The sequence below is a fragment of the Nicotiana tomentosiformis genome, chromosome 10 (assembly GCF_000390325.3).
Source record: "Nicotiana tomentosiformis chromosome 10, ASM39032v3, whole genome shotgun sequence".
Taxonomy (NCBI): Eukaryota; Viridiplantae; Streptophyta; class Magnoliopsida; order Solanales; family Solanaceae; genus Nicotiana; species Nicotiana tomentosiformis.
The window spans coordinates 2263352-2281990 of record NC_090821.1 but is presented as its reverse complement, the minus strand read 5'-3'; the positions used below and the strand labels follow the sequence as shown (position 1 = coordinate 2281990).

General features: G+C 37.9%; 2 protein-coding genes across 11 annotated transcripts; one reads left to right on the top strand and one right to left on the bottom strand.

Moving 5' to 3' along the window:
* The first annotated feature begins 1035 nt into the window (after nt 1–1035).
* On the top strand, nt 1036–10842 carry LOC104107995 (uncharacterized). Of its 3 annotated transcripts, none has more exons than XM_009616949.4 (5): nt 1036–1338; nt 2606–3036; nt 3125–3334; nt 9984–10181; nt 10565–10842. In XM_009616949.4, the coding sequence occupies exons 1-5, from the start codon at nt 1098–1100 to the stop codon at nt 10604–10606; spliced, it is 1122 nt and encodes a 373-aa protein (XP_009615244.1). In that variant the 5' UTR covers nt 1036–1097; the 3' UTR covers nt 10607–10842. The 3 variants fall into 3 exon arrangements, 2 of the variants coding, with proteins under 2 accessions (XP_009615244.1, XP_070043352.1); XR_011411466.1 differs by having other exon boundaries at nt 1039–1338; nt 9923–10181; XM_070187251.1 differs by lacking the exon at nt 10565–10842 and having other exon boundaries at nt 1039–1338; nt 9931–10151.
* A 56-nt stretch (nt 10843–10898) lies between these two features.
* LOC104107994 (calcium-dependent protein kinase 4) lies at nt 10899–18135 on the bottom strand. Of its 8 annotated transcripts, none has more exons than XM_070187249.1 (9): nt 17981–18135; nt 17067–17886; nt 16383–16526; nt 16152–16304; nt 15859–15974; nt 15292–15459; nt 14582–14806; nt 13554–13706; nt 10899–11357 (listed from the first exon to the last, which is right to left on the bottom strand). In XM_070187249.1, exons 2-8 carry the CDS (start codon nt 17794–17796, stop codon nt 13581–13583), a joined length of 1662 nt encoding a protein of 553 aa, XP_070043350.1. In that variant the 5' UTR covers nt 17797–17886; nt 17981–18135; the 3' UTR covers nt 10899–11357; nt 13554–13580. The 8 variants fall into 8 exon arrangements, with proteins under 8 accessions (XP_070043350.1, XP_018630282.1, XP_018630283.1 ...); XM_018774766.3 differs by having other exon boundaries at nt 10899–11273; XM_018774767.3 differs by having other exon boundaries at nt 10899–11266.
* Between the last annotated feature and the right edge of the window lie 504 nt (nt 18136–18639).

Sequence of the window (18639 nt, the reverse complement as noted above, 5' to 3'; positions counted from 1 at the left end):
TTGATAATAACACTATATCAGGATGTTAGGAAGGAATAAGCATTAGGAAAGAATAAGAATTCTTTGGTCGATTAAAGTTTCCCCTACCCCTCTCGACTAAACACAAAACTCGTAGTTTGAATTGAGGACAGTGGGTCTGTAATCACCTAATCCTGGGTGACATTTCTAATCACCATAATTTGGGTCTGTAATCATGCACTTGCTTTCGAGGATGCCTACAGTACACTCGTCTAATATATACTACATTCTTTGCTATAATTACCAACGTAGTTAATTAGCAGAGCGAGTTCCTGGGATGGTCACTTATAACTCCATAAATTAAAATATCCAAATGAAGCAGCCATGTTTTACTTAGTCTACTACTTGGGAGACAAAATAAAATTTCACACTGCTAGGATCACTAAGGGGTCGTTTGGTATGATGGCGATGAGCGTAAAACACCACTTAAATTATGCTCGCTAGTCAAAGATAGTATAGTATAATATCGTATTCACAGGGATTAGAGTTAAACAGTATTTTTGTAGTTTCTAGCTTGATTGCTATCCAGGAGAATCAACTATCGAGATTTATATGAAGAGGTGTCAAATGTAAAAATAGCACGGGCTAGCCAGTTTTCGGACTGATCATTCAAAAATAGTCAACATTTGCAAAGTCATTAAAAAATAGTCACTATTTTGCTGCAACACGGAAAGTTCCAGCATAATATACTGGAGATCGGTATACCTGTGTATAAATTTCCAGCATATTATGCTAGACCGGTATATTATACTGGAACTCCAGTATATTATGCTGGAAGTCCAATATACTTATGCTGTAACTCCAGTATAATATGCTGGAATTCCAGTATACTTATGCTGGAAATCCAGTATAATATGTTGGAGTATTTTTTGGATTTTAAACAGTATTTTCGTTCAAATTTATCTCTACATAAAAAGTAGCTAAATTTCACTAAAATGTGGCTATTTTTGAATGACCACTAAATATGATTATTTTTTAATTTCTCCCGTGGAAAATAGCAAGTCAAGATGGTGGGATAACAGGCCTAATGTGAGGCCAAAACTGGCTGCAGACGGAAAAAAGCAGAGAGGTTCTCTTCTATGGCTCTGTTTGCCCATGTGAGGTTGCTCCCCCTCCCCCAGCACCACACCACTTTCTTGATTTCATCTTCTTTCACTAAACATAATAAATCAAACTTCCCCCAACAATTCAAACTTGATAGTTATACTACTACTATTTCCAAGAGAGCAATACCCATCGTTTCCATACACGCCTTAGCAGCAAAGACTACAGAGCACTCAGATTCCCAAGTCCAATCACTTTCCCCAACTTCCATAAATGGTAAGCATAAAAATAAATACACCATTCATATGCATAGCTAAATTCAAGATTTAAAATTCTACTCCATCTTTTAAGTTCTTGCCATTCAATTTATTGAGCATTCGAAATTATAAGTTTAGAATTTAATACTCCTTCCCTTCCACTTTATGTGTCACTATTTTCTTATTAGTTTGTAATAATAGTATATTTTTATATTTGAAAATAATTAACTTTACACTTCTCATCTTACTTACAATTAATGAGAAACTTATATAGACACACAAATATTATGGTATCTTTCACTGTGGTGTAGTCAAGAATTTCGCAAATGGTGCTCAAACTTTAAAGGGTGTTCAAACTTTAAATAAGTTAATAATTATTTTTGTCCATAAATGGAGTACCAAATATTTTAAATCAAACTACGCAACATTTAACTAAATAATTAATTAAAAGAACTTTTATTAGAACTATAATTTTATAAATCAAAATAAAATAACAAAAAGACAACGCTAAAAATTTTACTAATAAAAGTAAGCATAAAACCAAAGGAAAGAGAGAGTCGAGAGAATTTGTAGTGTGTAAAGAGCTTTTGTTGAAATTTTTTTATGTAGAGCTTGACTTTTAAATTATAAAATTTATTTAAGAAATAACTTTTAGTTAAAAATTTACTTTTAAGATTAATTTTTTATTTCTATAAATTTTTTAAGTTTTATGAGTTATTTTATTAGGAATTGTTTTAGATTGAAAAAAAATCAAATAGACCATACATGGTAGTCTCCGTTTAGTTTTGGCAAACAAAATAGGCAAGAACTTTGGACCCTTAAACAACACGTTACTTTAAATATGCTGAACCGTTGGACTGCCTTACTCAACTAGTTTAAGGGTGTTCAAAATATAATGTATAACCATATAAAGTAGTATTTAACTTATATATACATTATAATTTTTCGGGGAAGGGTGTGCGCTTGACCACCCTTGGCATAGGGTGGCTACGTTAATGATCTTTAATGTCACAAGTTTCAACAGTTCTATATAAGATCACAAGTTTCAAAAGTTTTTTGTTTTTTAATTAAATTCCGTATCTAACTCAAATTATGTCACATAAATTGAAACAAATGATATTATGTTATGTATCGAAACTACAAGATTAAGATCGACCAGTGAATAAGGCTGCATCCCCTTCTGTTCATATGAGAAACTATTGTCTGGCCTCTCCCTGAATTCCTGTGTATATTTTATGACCATTTTTTTATTCATTGTATGGACGATGGAAATATCAATTTGAAAGGATGGGCTGCGTTTGCAAAAAATGTGTCGGGGGAATGGGATGGGTTTGGAGCAGAATTTACAAAGCAAGGTAAGCCAATTGAATTACCGGAAAATGTAGTCCCCGAAGCTTATAGGGAGTGGGAAGTGAAGGTATTTGATTGGCAAACTCAATGCCCCACTCTTGCTCAAGGCGATGGCGCCTTCTCTTTCATGTACAAGTCAATACGGCTACTTCCTACTGTTGGCTGTGAAGCTGATGCTGCAACTAGGCATAGCATCGACGAGAGGAGTATTGCTGATGACAATGTTTCTGCTTTTGGATATCAATCCATCGGATGTTATGTGGCCGCCTGGTCCAATGAAAATAAGGCAAATCCCTGTTTGTCATGGGAATTGGAGCATTGTTTGATTGATCCTCGGGAAAAGGAGTCGAGGGTGCGGATCATTCAGGTTAGAAGGCATGACCTGTTTATTGAGTTAACCTGTTTTGACCTGCCCAAGTTTGATCTGACCCGTCTATTTGTCGCCTATAATTCAGGTAGTGCGCCTTCAAGATTCTAAGCTGGTATTGCAAAATGTTAAGGTGTTTTGCGAGCATTGGTATGGCCCGTTTCGAAACGGGGATCAGCTGGGTGGTTGTGCTATTCAAGATTCTGCATTTGCTTCTACCCAAGCCTTGGACCCTGCTCAGGTCATTGGTGTTTGGGAGGGTAAGCATGCCATCTCCAGCTTCCACAATTCTCCCCAAGTAAGCACTAACACCTCTCGAATATCCTATCTGTTAAATTGTGTGATCATCTCACTAAAGGTAAATTCATGGAAATTCTTAGAGCTTTTTGCGTGGCGGTGAGAGTTGAAACCAGGGCCTCTTGCCTGCTGTAATACCATTGAATTGTCTGACCATCTCGTCCAAAAACACAAGTTGTTAGAGAACACACTTTCTAATTACTTAATTATATTATGCCTCAACCGTATCATCCTCCTATCATCAAGTTGACGCATGCTTTCTTTTTGTTACTTGCAAAGCTGACTAACATTACATGACATACTGTCCTGAGCGCTGAATGTCCTGCGCAACAGAAAACAATCTAAAATCATTGTGATTGTAGTTTTTCCCTTCCCTCCTTGTTGTTTTTGGTGCAGCATCAAGAACTTTATTTGGCAGCAGATTGTAGATTATAACATTCATGGACTGCAAGTTTATCAAGAATTGTCCTTGAGATTTTTACCATACATTTAGCCATTTGCTAGACTTCCTACCCCAGCACAACCATAATCTCATTTGTCACTTTTTGCTGCCTTGTTTTTAGTTTAGGAAGAAATCTAGGAATTGGAATTCTACCAAAGCAAAGCCAATTGTTTTCGCAAACCAAAAGTAATTTACTAGTAGTAATGTGAAAACAAGTGAGTAGCTATATGTAGGTGTCTAGATCATTTCAACACACTTGGCAGAAGGCATCTTCAATATTGATTCTTGCTTACCTTTCTATTCATCTGGGGAGAGCATATGGATAATTTCCGGAGTGTTGAACTCTTTGTGACGTCTGCGCTTAGCAAAAGGTGGCTTTTCCCCTGAGAGTAACAGGGAGCAGTTGTGTTATTCTTCACATCTCTGTTGCCTGCAGAAAAATTAGCTGATCTTAAGGCCATTGTTCTATTCTATCCACTAAATTAATCAACTTCTATTAATCAGGTGCAATATGGGCGAAAAACGCAGCAACACCAGTTGTTCTTTTGAGTCATCAAAATTATAAAACTATTGAAATAACTAGTAATATCTGGTACATCATTTTCTTCTATACATGAGCTGTGGTATCCAAAAAGCTAGCTAGATAGGAATGATTATCAACGTTAGTGTTGTTACTCTTGCCCAGTTAAGGATGATAGACCTTCTAATAGCATGTTTGGCCAAGCTTCTCCAAATCCAAAAATACTTTTTTTTCTTTCAAAAAAGTACTTTTTTCCCCCAAAGTTGAAGTATTAGGCCAAGCTTTTAGAAGAAAAAAAGTGCTTTGAGTAGAAGCAGAAGCAATTTGGAGAAGTAGAAAATTGTAGCTTCTCCCCAAAAACACTTTTTTTGAAAAGTACTTTTGAGAAAAAATACACTTAGAAACACTTTTTAAAAGCTTGGCCAAACACTAATTGCTGCTCAGAAGTGCTTTTCAAATTAATTAGCCAAACACAAATTGCTTCTCACCAAAAGTACTTTTGAGAAACACTTTTGAAAAAAATCACTTCTCAAAATTAGTTGATTTTTGAAGCTTGGTCAAACAGGCTATAAGGGATCCTTAATCTTTGGATGAAAAGACCATTTTAGTTCTGCACCGGCAATAAACCTTCACACACTAATCAACAAGAATTCAAAATGCTGACTTGATGGCAGAGTAGTTATAAAGTTGTTTATCCGAAAAACGGATAGAGTTGAATTTATACGTGGTTCTAAGGATACGTGGTATAACTTGGTACAAATTGGAAAAATAAGTAAAAATATATCGAATATTGACTGTAAAAAAAGGAATAAATACAAACCCAAATTGAGTAGAGAGTGATTTATAAATAAACAAGATGAATCAATGTCTGAAGCCCAAAAAAGGATAATATTTACCATACGTGTGTAAATCTCAATAATCTCTGAAATATGAGAGTGCATGAATGTCTGGATTTCTGTGAATGAATGAGTCTGTCCGCCTGAATGAATGATAACCACTCTTAATATAGTGGAGGAATCCTACTTTGGATATAATTAAAAATACATAGTGGGGATCCCATGATAGATTAGTTAATTAGCTTTTCCTTGATTCCCGCCGTGATTCTCTCCCCTAGTGCGGCTACAACGACTCTTTGTCTCTTGGCTCGATCTTGGTCGGTCTTTGTATTGGTCGGTCTCTGGGTCTCGAGCTCGATATTGACTCGAGCTCGGTATTGATCGGACTCTGGATCTTGAGCTCGATAACACAACTTCATATCATAGCTCGATATTGACTCGAGCTTGGTATTGATCGGTCCCTGAATCTTGAGCTCGATAACCCGGCTTCACATCCCATCTCGATATTATAATGACGACCATCGGTCCCTCATGTTCTAATCTTGACTAATTACACGAAGGGCAAACTCGGTTTTGAGCATATAGAGATAGTCCCCCCGTTTCTCGGAAAGAAAGTGATGAGAAACGATGTGATTTTTCAACCTCTGACTAGATACATACTGACGTCTGCGTCGAGCCCGATTGTGACGTATGTGACAAATGTCTTGTTGGTCCAGTTACCAAGGCATTATATGCGCGTCAGCCGATAGTCGAGTGAGAATGATTTCTCGAATGTTTTCTCGAACTCGAAGTAAAAGTGGCCCTTTGGCTTTAAGGTCGAGTGAGTGTTTGCTCGAACTCGAAGAAAGAACAGCCCTTAGGCTTTATGGTCGAGTAAGTGTTTGCTCGAACTCGAATTAAGGTAGCCCTTAGGCTTTATGGTCGAGTAAGTATTTGCTCGAACTCGAATTAAGGTAGCCCTTAGGCTTTATAGTCGAGTGAGGGTTTGCTCGAACTCGAAGTAAAAAACAACCCTTAGGCTTTATGGTCGAGTGAGGATTTGCTCGAACTCGAAGTAAAAGTAGCCCTTAGGCTTTAAGGTCGAGTGAGGATTTGCTCAAACTCGAAATAAGGTAGCCCTTGGGCCTCGAAGTAAAAGTAGCCCTTGGGCTTTGTAGTCGAGTGAGAATGATTTCTCGAACTCGAAGTAAAAGTGGCCCTTAGGCTTTAAGGTCGAGTGAGTGTTTGCTCGAACTCGAAGAAAGAACAGTCCTTAGGCTTTATGGTCGAGTGAGTGTTTGCTCGAACTCGAAGTAAAAAACAGCCCATAGGCTTTATGGTCGAGTGAGTGTTTGCTCGAACTCGAAGAAAGAACAGCCCTTAGGCTTTATGGTCGAGTGAGTGTTTGCTCGAACTCGAAGTATAAAACAGCCCTTAGGCTTTATGGTCGAGTGAGTGTTTGCTCGAACTCGAAGTAAAAGTAGCCCTTAGGCTTTAAAGTCGAGTGAGTGTTTGCTTAACCTCGAAGAAAGAACAACCCTTAGGCTTTATGGTCGAGTGAGTGGCTCGAACTCGAAGTAAAAAACAACCCTTAAGCTATTATGGTCGAGTGAGTGTGTGCTCGAACTCGAATTAAGGTAGCCCTTAGGCTTTATGGTCGAGTGAGAATGATTTCTCGAACTCGAATTAAGGTAGCCCTTAGGCTTTGTAGTCGAGTGAGGGTTTGCTCGAACTCGAAGTAAAAAACAGCCCTTAGGCTTTATGGTCGAGTGAGAATGATTTCTCGAACTCGAATTAAGGTAGCCCTTAGGCTTTATGGTCGAGTGAGAATGATTTCTCGAACTCGAATTAAAAGTAGCCCTTAGGCTTGGTGTGTAATCCTTGATTGGGGTAATGGTTTTAAACTTGAATCAAGATAGCCCTTGGGCTTTGTAGTCGAGTTAGAATGATATCCCGAACTCGAAGTAAAGTTGCCCTTGGGCTCGATATATCCATAGAAATCGGATGCAATAAATTCTTGGAGGGACTTCTTTTCATTATTGTGCGACATAATCTTACATGCGTACATGTTTTATGCTTAAGGCTTGAGCAATCTACGCGGGCACGGTTCATTTGACCGTTTGGCCCATACAATAATCTTGTCTTCTCGAGTACCTTTTAACACGAATCATTTTCTTTGCTGCAGCTGATATCCGAGGGTGACGCCCCCCAGTATTCGAGGTTGATCAGATAGAGTAGCCTAAGATACTGATGACACAACATTCAACACCGAACCGCTGTTCTAAGTTAGCACGATCCGATGCCGCCTCGTTACCTACAATTGTTAGTTTTGAAGCATCAAAAAGAGAAATGAATGGGGGTCGTACCTCAGCAATAGTATCGCTTTTAGGTGAGTTACATTCCATTTGCTTGGCCCGATAGCCTCGGTGCTTCTTTAGGCCTGATGGGCCTATCGAAGTCGTTTTTGGTCATGACCCCTGATTATTTCGACCTTGATCATTTCTTCTCTCGTTTCTCATATAGTTCCGACCGGGTCCGCTGCTCCTCCGATCTTCATTATATGGCCGATATCGATCCCTGCTTGACCCTGGCTCGCGATCGGTGTCTCTCTTGGTTCTTTCGAGGTTCCCGGCTGGATAAATAGACTCCGAAGGGGCTCCGAACTGACTATCTTCGACTCTGATTTTCGATTGATACCGATTGTGCATATCGGCCCATGTAGTGGCAGGGTATTCTATCAAATTCTGCTTCAACTGTCGTGAAGCCATCGAGCTTCGTTCGTTCTGTCCTTGAGTGAAAGCTTGAACAACCCAATCGTCCGTGACCGGTGGTAGATCCATTCGTTCCATTTGAAAACGAGATACGAACTCTCTTAGCATCTCGTTATCTTTTTGCCTTACCTTGAAAAGGTCCGACTTCCTGGTTTCGACCTTTATGGTTCTGGCATGTGCTTTTACGAAAGAATCTGCAAGCATAGCAAAAGAATCGATAGAGTTAGGCGGTAAATTATGATACCATACCATTGCCCCATTTGACAGAGTTTCCCTGAACTTCTTCAATAATACGGATTCGATCTCGTCGTCTTCTAGATCGTTCCCTTTAATGGCACATGTGTAAGAGGTGACATGTTCGTTGGGGTCGATCGTCCCATTATATTTAGGAATTTCGGGCATGCGGAACTTCTTGGGGATCGGTTTGGGAGCCGCGCTCGGGGGAAAGGCTTTTGTACGAATTTTTTGGAATCTAAGCCCTTCAATACCGGTGGTGCCTCCGGGATCTGATCAACCCTGGAGTTATAAGTTTTTACTTTTTTGTCGTTTGCTTTAATCCTCTTTTCTCCTGACTCAATTTGTTTTGTCAGTTCCTCGAGCATCCTAACAATTTCGGGATTAGTCCCCGACTTTTGTTTATTTGATCTTACTACAACTGGCCCCGTTTCGCGGGTGACTTCTCGGGGTGGACCGGGCTCGGCCCTGCTCGGTGCATGGGTTTGGCTCTGCAACTAAGCTATTGCTACCTGTTGAGCTTGCAACATTTCGAAAATCATACGCAGGCTGATCCCGTCTTCTCCAATATTTTGGGTATTTCGAACTGCAGATCGAGTTCCACCATGAATGTTGTTTCGGGGTCGGAACGTTGGTTCGCCTCGATGGCCACATGTGAATTAACGTCAATGGGATCTACGGCCCGAGCTCCAACGGGATCAACGAGTGGCCTTTCATCCCCGATCGTGAGGTTGTTGTTCTCATCTTGAAGGCCAACTTCGTTGTCGATAGGTAGGGCCATTAATTGAGAGTTCGTCATTTTAACCTGAAATCAAAGACACTTCCAAGAGCAAGTGTAAAATGGTGTGTTTTGCAGAGATTCGTACCAAATAACCACTGTTATCCTTAGCCTCACGGTGGGCGCCAAACTGTTTACCCGAAAAATGGATATAGTTGAATTTATACGTAGTTCTAAGGATACGTGATATAACTTGGTACAAATTGAAAAAATAAGTAAAAATATATCAAATATTGACTGTAAAAAAAGGAATAAATACAAACCCAAATTGAGTAGAGAGTGATTTATAAATAAACAAGATGAACCAATGTCTGAAGTCCAAAAAAGGATAATATTTACTATATGTGTGTAAATCTCAATAATCTCTGAAATGTAGTGCATGAATGTCTGGATCTCTGTGAAGGAGTGAGTCTGTCCGCCTGAATGAATGATAACCACTCTTAATATAGTGGAGGAATCCTACTTTGGATATAATTAAAAATACATAGTGGGGATCCCATGATAGATTAGTTAATTAGCTTTTCCTTGATTCCCGCCGTGATTCTCTCCCCTAGTGCGGTTACGACTCTTTGTCTCTTGGCTTGATCTTGGTCGGTCTCTGGGTCTCGAACTCGATATTGACTCGAGCTCGGTATTGATCGGACTCTGGATCTTGAGTTCGATAACACAACTTCACATCATAGCTCGATATTGACTCGAGCTCGGTATTGATCGGTCCTTGAATCTTGAGCTCGATAACCCGGCTTCACATCACATCTCGATATTATAATGACGACCCTCGGTCCATCATGTTCCAATCTTGACTAATTACACGAATGGCAAACTCGGTTTTGACCGTATAGAAAAGTAAAAATCGACAAATTGAATAGTGCACAAACAGCATCTTATTGACTTGACTATTCAGCTTACCCCGTTTCTAATTTAGTTGTAGCAGTTTCATACTTTCAATCTACTGCAATTGGACTTGCTTGCTAGGAACTAGTAATGTTGGAAAAATAACTTGCAATGTCTGTGTTAAATAATTAATAGCATGTTAGCATGTCAGCATCAGAAGGAATAAGTAATGGAGAGTTCTGAATTACACTGCCAGAAAGTTCAAGAGCTTGTCGATGGCAGCAGCAGGAAGACAATAAGAGATGAATTAGATCTTGTTTTGCTCCCGAGGCAACTCTGGTGTTGTTTGAAAGACATTGCAGGTGGCGAAACTTGCTGCGAAGTTGGCTGGCTGTTCGACAAGGGACGTGCCATGACATCCAAATGCATATTCTCTGATGATGGGAAGTTGAAGGCAAGTAGCTTTCTTATTGTTTCTCCTAATAAGGAAATTTTTTGCTTATTTATTCTCAGTCTCGGTTTTCGCTTATACTGGTTGATATTTTATGATGGCATATTAATCTGAATATAATTCAAGTCCGTCACCACATCTTATGCCTATTTGTGAAATTTATTAGAGGAAAGACCAGGCGCCTCTGATTCTACAGAATCAGCCTGCTTTTTGTTCTCTATTTTCTATTGGCAAAGGCCTCTGTTGAAAACCATGCTCTGAGAGGTTATATTTTGAATAGATTTGCTCCACTGAATAGTGTATTAACAAATCTTTTTCTTTAATTGAAATGGACCATAAATTCCAATGACTTGCTCGATCTGACACTTAATTTTGTTTTTCTTCAGGAAATTGCTATAGCATGTGAAAGTGCTGCATCCGCAGAGTAGGCACCAGTTACTGTTCAATTGTCCTTTCCCAGAATTCATTTAATTGTATATGCGCATTTTCAACATAGTTTTACTCATGAGTGGCAACCATTCTCTGTATAGTATTGGTCCGAGATGAACTTAAAAAAGGCGACATAATAGGAAATATATAATTGTATGATCAACATGATTTTATTCACGAGCGACAATCATATAGCCGATTTCAACTTGCTATTGATGCAAGTCTTGTGGCACAATTATTCTTTGCTAAGGACTTCTCTATTAGTTCTTTATACCAAAGAATACGCCTACCTTGAACAAATTAAAAATTCTCCCATAAAGAACAACATACAGATTCCAGTATTACTATAAACAAGCCTCAAAATAAATAACATAAATTACACAAAGGGCGAAAATCATTCACGGAATAAGATATATAAGAAAAAAAACCTAGTTTAATAATTTGAAGCAAGAATGAAACTCATCAACTAAAATACACATTAGTTGGATCATTTTCACACACTAACGACTATAAATCTCACAAAAATTCGTGGAGGCAAATAGCAGTCCGACAGTCATTGACTCATCTTCTTCTACTCAAACTCGAAGGTACTGGATGTTATAGGGGACACCATGTTATCATGAAAGTTTATTGCCTCTGGTCTCTTCTCTGTACACAACCTGCGAACTAGCCAGTACCAGAAATTTGAATCTTCTTTTACAGAATACATGATCAACACCAATCTTCATTTTATTTGCAATGCAACATGTTCTACAAAATTCAATCAAGTCCAGATATCCATAAAAGCATCTTTTTCAAAATCTTCAAAAAATTACCTAAGAGAAGAAGAGTTGTCCGTGGTAGAACCCAAAGAAATACATGACTTAATATTCAGTACTTCTTTTAGGAGAACTAAGAAAGTTAATATTATGTAGTTCTCCCAAGAAGGAGATAATTGTTCATTGCTTCTTGTAAAGGCCAAATGGACTTAGATCTCAACAATTCAATCAGGGCTCAAAGAAGCGCGGGAAATTTTGCTCTAATTGAAACCTGTAAACCTATCAATTCTATCAATTTTGAGGTAGAATACAAGAGGGCTTTTCACAAATACTCGATCTTTTTTTGGAAACTGGCTAAGAAAATATTGAAGATGTCTTTATTAAAGAAAACATTCAAATGCATAAGAAAAGCTGCAATCTAAGAAAACTGAATCTACAGCTCAAAATACCAATTTGCTGCATCCAATGTATTTCTGACATGATAGCACAGTATATGCGCATAAGCCTAGAAGCAGTTTTATTCAAGATCAAACATAACTGTTCTCCAAGACACCGAGTTTTCTGATGCCTCCAATAATATAAACTCTGTAGAAACCTAGACCACCACACGGGTTCTATTCTCAAATTCTCACTCATACCTCATGGATGCTCCACCAAGCATGTTAAGTTGGAAATCTGGATGATACAGGATGTTACATTTCAAATCATCATCTACCGAGAGAAGAACCAATAAATTTTTCCTTTTCGATAAGAGGGTGAATATAGCAGATCGATATATAGAATCCATATAGCCGACCCCAACTAGTTTGAGATTGAACCATAGTTGATTAACTGATCTACTGAAAAGTTCTCATCACTCTTCTTTTACACTCTTGAAATTGGAGCAACTGTTCTTTTCCACATCTACCGAAGCCACCTACAAGCCTGAGTCAGTCCCAAAATGCGGTTAAGCTCCTGATAAATCACAACATTTTTTGGGGTAGTCTCGCCTAAGATGAAAGAAAGAAAGCCAATCTCAGCCCTAAAGTCCCATCCTCACTGTATCTTCCTTTAATTCATGTATTCTCATATTGCATTAGAGTAGGCTGCCTACATTACACCCCATTAGGTTGTGGCCCTTCTCCGGACCCTGCGTAAACGCGGGATGCTCCGTGCACTGGGCTGCCCTTTTTTGCCTCATATTGCACTATTCCTGGTCTGAACTGTGTCATTTGTTCTCCAGTCTCAAAATGAAACATCAAGATACATCCCACTACACTCTCCCCACTAGCTGATTTCTACCCACTTTCCATACCTTCTCTTCTCCCTGTCCAATTATGAGCTCCACATGGTGACTGTTCGAAGCCAACTAAACAAACCATAGGTCTAACAATACTGATCAGAATCGTGGTCACTTCAATTGAATATCCAAATTGGGATACTGGGAACAGTATAATCTCGTAATTAGGAAGCACACCATATTAAAACGTACACCTTACAGAACTTCAAAGGTTCAATCAAATTTCCTTGGCAACTTCCACTACAATATAGTGAATAACCGAACCAAAGAGCTGTCAAACCTTGGCCCTAGGAACTCCTATATCAGACCTTGATGCAGTGACTCAAGCATTATCAAAGGAGGTGCAAGGCTGACAGAAGTAACAAAACAACCACAATATGCAACACTGCCAATTGAAAAACAAGTTCCAGACATTTATGCAGCCAACCATGGATTCTGTGATCAAATGCCACTAGACAGAATTTCTCAATATGAGAGAGCCATTGCAAATAGCATAAAACCAGCCCCTGTTGCATTGTTAATCAATTAAGTCAATAAGAAATTCCCCACTAACGCTTCTTCTTCTTTCAGGTCTCAACCCCAAATATCTACCCAATCCTTTTGCAAATTTATGTAGGACAGTATAACCATAGTGCACAAACTTAATTTTGCTGAAGACGACAAAATCATTGGTGGAAGAAAAGATTTAAATCCAAAAGTTAAAAGAACCCTAAAGGTAAAATGAGTACATGCCTGTCCAATTCATTTCTTAAGTAGAAAAGAACATTTAAAGATTTTTCATAAGTTCACCAAACACAAGGCAAGCAGTAATATGATGCACCTTCATTATTATGTGGTATAAGTTCCTAATTGTCACAAGTTTTGCGCATCCACCAAATGGGTTACTTCAAAAAGATGGCAGGAACATACCTACCAGAGATGTGTCTGTCTGAGAAGCTAATGGGCTCCCGGTGCATCTCTCATGCTCAAATTCAGACTATTTCGCATTGTTCGTCTCCCTACACCACACGGATTTCCTTTTTGCATCATAGCAACAAATTCTCCATAATCAATTCGTCCATCCTGAAGAAGTGCACCAGGAAACAGATTATTATATATGAGGAGGGACAAATATAAATACAAAAAGAACCATTCCATGCATATAAATCACAGATTTTTCAGAGATGATTTTGCCTACAGTGAGGCACAAACTCTAATGGATTATATTATTGGGTTTTGCCTGCATGAGACTGCATGGAGGCACAAAATTTACAAAAAATATTTATTGGAATTGAGCCGAGGGTCTATCGAAAACAGTCACTCTACCTTCACAAGGTAGGGATAAGGCCTACGTACACACTATCCTCCCCATACCTCACTTGTGGGATTACACTGGGTTTGTTGTTGTTGTATAGTTTGTTTGGCCAAACTATTTGAGCAGCAACAAAAGCAGTTTTCCTGTTGTAGGGAAAGGAGCTACATATCCTTATCAACAATTTTTATTCACAAAACTACCCTTTTTTTATTAAGATTCACAAAATTACCCCTTATTGATTTTGAAAAGGAAATCAACTACTACAACGAGGTCCCTTATCCTTTTTGATGAAGGAATTTTCACCATTTTCTCCCCAACTCCTTTATGCAAATATCACCAAATCTCGAACAAAAGATGAAATATTTTAATTAAATAAAATTGAAAAGCTTAATCAAAGTCTCCAATAATGAATAATTAAAACCATTTTTCTTTTTAAATAATATTAATTGTGAAGTAAATTTGTACATGTTTTTTCATTGTTTGACCATTGACGGCACTTCTTAAAAAAAGCAATATTGAATAATCAGAGATGTCTCGTAAGCTATTAAAGCACTTCAGCTTCATATTTCATAAAAAAAAAAGCACTTCAGCTTCATATTTAGTACCAAAAGACATATCTATGTTCTAAAGTTTCTCGACTTACATTATCCTGATCGACTTCTCTTATAATATCCTCAAAGTAAACATCTGTAATGTTATGCTCTACACAAGCTTGCTGCACCTCATCAACCGTTATATAACCACTTCCATCCTTGTCAAAATATTGAAATGCTGCCATGAGATGTTCCTCGCGCTCCAATTTATTAAGATGAACAGTTGCCGCAATGAATTCTCCGTAGTCAATAGTCCCACTATTGTCCACATCAGCCTGAAATTGTGAGTATTATTATAGCTACATCAACGGCCTTAGAGAGTTTAAAAGGAGCTTTGCATGAACCTCATAGAAACGCATGTTTAGAGTTGAGAGGCAATAAAAAGATCAACAGATAAATCATGTGGACAGAAACAAGGGACTGTACAATAAAGTCATGGTGTTTATAATGAGGCATATGAAGTGAGTCCAAGTCAGAGTTTAGGCCTAACAGTTTTCAGGATCTTGTCACACAAAAGAAACGCTGAGTACCTTGCCGATGAGCATCAGTAACTACAGAAGTACTCAAATAATTTAACACATGAAAGAGCCAAAATTCCAATTGAACTCTCCTCTTTCCAAACAGATCGAATTTACCATCATTACCCTGTGCCATTCTACATAGAAGAAGATTATAATCTTCCTTGGCAGATAGTCACATCATTAACTTGAGAAAGATGCTGGAAACATATACAATCACTTTGCAATAAAGATTGCCTTACCGCATCCATAAGTTCCCGTATCTCTGTATCCTTTAATGTAGAGCCATACTTTCTCAACCCAGCTTTTAGTTCATCAAATGTAATTGCACCACTATTATCTGTATCCATGGCCTTAAACATCTCTCTCAGACCAGCAATCTCTTCTTCTGACAAGCTTTCAGCAATCACCTGAAAGCAGAAAGAATATGTGAAGCTTCACAAATATTTCAATTACATATCCAGCAACCAAGAGTAGGTTGCTCTAGTGGTGAGCACCCTCCACTTCCAACCAAGAGGTTGTGAGTTCGAGTCACCCCAAGAGCAAGGTGGAGTTCTTGGAGGGAGGGAGCCGAGGGTTTATCGGAAACAGCCTCTCTATCCCAGGGTAGGGGTAAGGTCTGCGTACAATCTACCCTCCCCAGACCCCACTAGTGAGATTATACTTGGTTGTTGTTGTTGTATCCAGCAACCCAGAGGGAACACAATAAACTGTCACAAATATTATATTGGGTTTGATTGGACATGAAAGAACCTGAGTTTTACAATATTACTTTAAGCATAGATCTACAATCAGATTAGAACACATACCCGCAAAGCCATCTTTTTTAACTTGTTCATAGCAGAGAACTGTTTAAGGCGAGAAAGTACTGCAGGATCCAGTGCTCTATCAGGAGCGACACCATTTTCGCAAATCCAAGGATGACCTGCAGAAAGTTAGAGGATATTGTAATGTAAACATTAGTTCATTCACCTGCATAATGACATACATGTACGCACAGGTATACTATACAGATGCAATTTGAGAATAAATGAAGCTAAACAAAAATATTCCGTCGACTGAAAAAACGAAAGGTTGCTATTACTTAATAAGGTAAACATACACAATACTTCATGAGCAGTTAACCGCTCCGATGGCTGCATGCACAACATCTTCCGGATAAGATCTTTTGCGCTCTCAGATATCAACGGCCAAGGGTCTGATTCAAAATCAATGTGCCCTTTCAGAACTGCGTCAAATATCCCCTGCTGCGTTTCTGTAGAATTCAGATTGTGACTTTTATGGAGATGGAAATCCGAAAATGGATAACATACACTTTAGGACTACTACATACCAGCCCAAAATGGTGGAACACCACTTAGCAGTATGTATAGTATGACCCCTGCTGTCCACACATCTGCTTCAGGACCATAATGCTTCAAAAGCACCTCAGGAGCCACGTAATATGGACTACCAACAACATCCTTAAATATTTGGCCTGCGGGAGCGAACACAAGTACCATTCAACCAACATAACAATATAAGGAAATGATAGAATAAGTGTATGCTAACGAATCAATGTCTCATAAACCAATATTTACGGATCTCCCAAAGAGTGACAAGTTAGGGATATAAGCATCTCGAAGAATGCACTTTAGTAATGGATATCGCATCAACATAGAAAATACAGCCATGCATAAACTATTCTAGAGGGAAATAAAAGGCCACGCCTGTATAAATATGCAGTCACAAATAATCCAGCCAAAGTATTAAGAATTAGACCTAAGACGAATACAAACAGAAAAGCATCAATCATTTTTATTTGTTTGAAAGGAGCACAAAAGAGGTATTATCGATACCTAATATTAATCCAAATTGACAATAAACAACATTTGAATATTGGTAACTTAAGTAAATACAGAATACACGTAACCTCACAGAAAGATTTCTTTTTTATGAATTGTTCATTTTAAATATTCAGTTAAATAAGCCGGAGCTGAAGTTATAGATAAAAGTAAGCTGAAACATCATTATTTACCTGGTTTAAAGAAAACAGAGAGTCCAAAATCAATGGCCTTAAGAGAGAAATCGTCATCCTTATTAACCAACAAGAAATTCTCAGGTTTAAGATCTCTATGCATAACACCAAGCGAATGGCACGCCTCTACAACCCCGACAACAATTCTAGTCAATTCAGCTGCCTTTCTCTCACTATAATGTCCACGTTGAATAATTCGATCAAACAATTCGCCACCATTACATAGCTCCATTACAATATGAACATATAACGGATCCTCATAAGCTCCTTTAATTGTAACAATATTTTTATGACCAGCTAAATGGTGCATTATTTGAATTTCTCTCCTAACATCCTCAACATCCTCTTTCGAAATCAACTTTCGCTTCGAAATAGATTTACAAGCATATTCATTTCCCGTAGAATTTTCAGTGCATAAATAAGTTGTACCAAATTGACCTTGTCCTAATTTACGACCCAAAGTATAAAAATCACGAATATTAAGGGTTTTATGCCCCATAACGTAATAAGCTTGATTACTGCCCGTACGATTCATACTTGCTTTTCTAGGGCTGACGAGAGATAATGATTTTTGTTCCTTTTTGTGATTAGAAGGTGAGAAATTGTCAGAGGAAGAATAAGAATGGGCAGATGAAGGTTCGCGATTGGAATTGGAGTTAGAACTATCTTCGGGCTGAGCGTAGCCCTGAAAAGTTTTGCCTCCGATAGATCCACGGCATGTATTGCCCATCAAACAATCACAAATCACGCGCCTTTCAGCTCCGTAATGTCACGCTCGATAACGCTTTCCTCATCCACAATTTTTTTTTTCTTCAATAAGCTGAAAAAGAAACAAAGTTTAGGGGAAAAAAACTGAAATGAAGATCATAGAAAATTTTTGGACAATATATAGAGAAAAAGGAAAAGAAACTTACAGAGGGGAAGTATTAAATGCAGATGTCTTGGATCTAAAAAAAGGAAAAACAAAAAGAAAGAAGCTATAGAAAAAGAAGAAGAAAATGGAGGAAGAGGAAAAGCCGTGGCAGAAAAAGAATAAATGGAGGTCCAACTCCAACATTGGTCAGCTTCAATTAAATGGTCCAATGATATTTTTTTATATTTAAAGATAAAAAATTATTAATCTTTTATTTTTCATTTATAATTAATAAAATATTTATAAATTTTTTTATAGTTTATTTTAGATCACAAAAATTTCTTTCATCCTCAAACATCACATAACATGAAACCAAAAGAGTAACTATAATTCTATTAATTAAAATTGCGTAAAAAGAAAAAATAGGATATAATATATGCGTATACAAAGTTGCAAAATTATTTTAATACATCGGTCTCCTTACTTTTCTTTCATAAAATATATAGACCTTAAACTATGAATATTTAATTTTATAAAGAGTACAGTGAGAGCAAGTTAAACTAGTCCAATTATGGCATTGCCAAGAAACATCCCGATTCCCAAAGACTGTTGTCTCGTCTAGGCGGCTAGCTACATATAATAAGACTCACGAACTAAAGTTATTTCGTATTTTTTATTCTTTTAAAATAGAATTTATACTATATAAAATAAGTATTTGAT

Bases quoted from the DNA above. Each gene is read 5' to 3' on its own strand.
- LOC104107995 (XM_009616949.4), top strand. From the start codon at position 1,098: ATGGCTCTGTTTGCCCATGTGAGGTTGCTCCCCCTCCCCCAGCACCAC. The intron at 3,037-3,124 runs GTTAGAAGGCAT...CCTATAATTCAG, and splicing joins CGAGGGTGCGGATCATTCAG to GTAGTGCGCCTTCAAGATTC. The intron at 10,182-10,564 runs GCAAGTAGCTTT...GTTTTTCTTCAG, and splicing joins CTGATGATGGGAAGTTGAAG to GAAATTGCTATAGCATGTGA.
- LOC104107994 (XM_070187249.1), bottom strand. From the start codon at position 17,796: ATGGGCAATACATGCCGTGGATCTATCGGAGGCAAAACTTTTCAGGGC. The intron at 16,305-16,382 runs GTATGTAGTAGT...TGAATTCTACAG, and splicing joins TGTTCCACCATTTTGGGCTG to AAACGCAGCAGGGGATATTT. The intron at 13,707-14,581 runs GTAAGTCGAGAA...GCACTTCTTCAG, and splicing joins GAGAAGTCGATCAGGATAAT to GATGGACGAATTGATTATGG.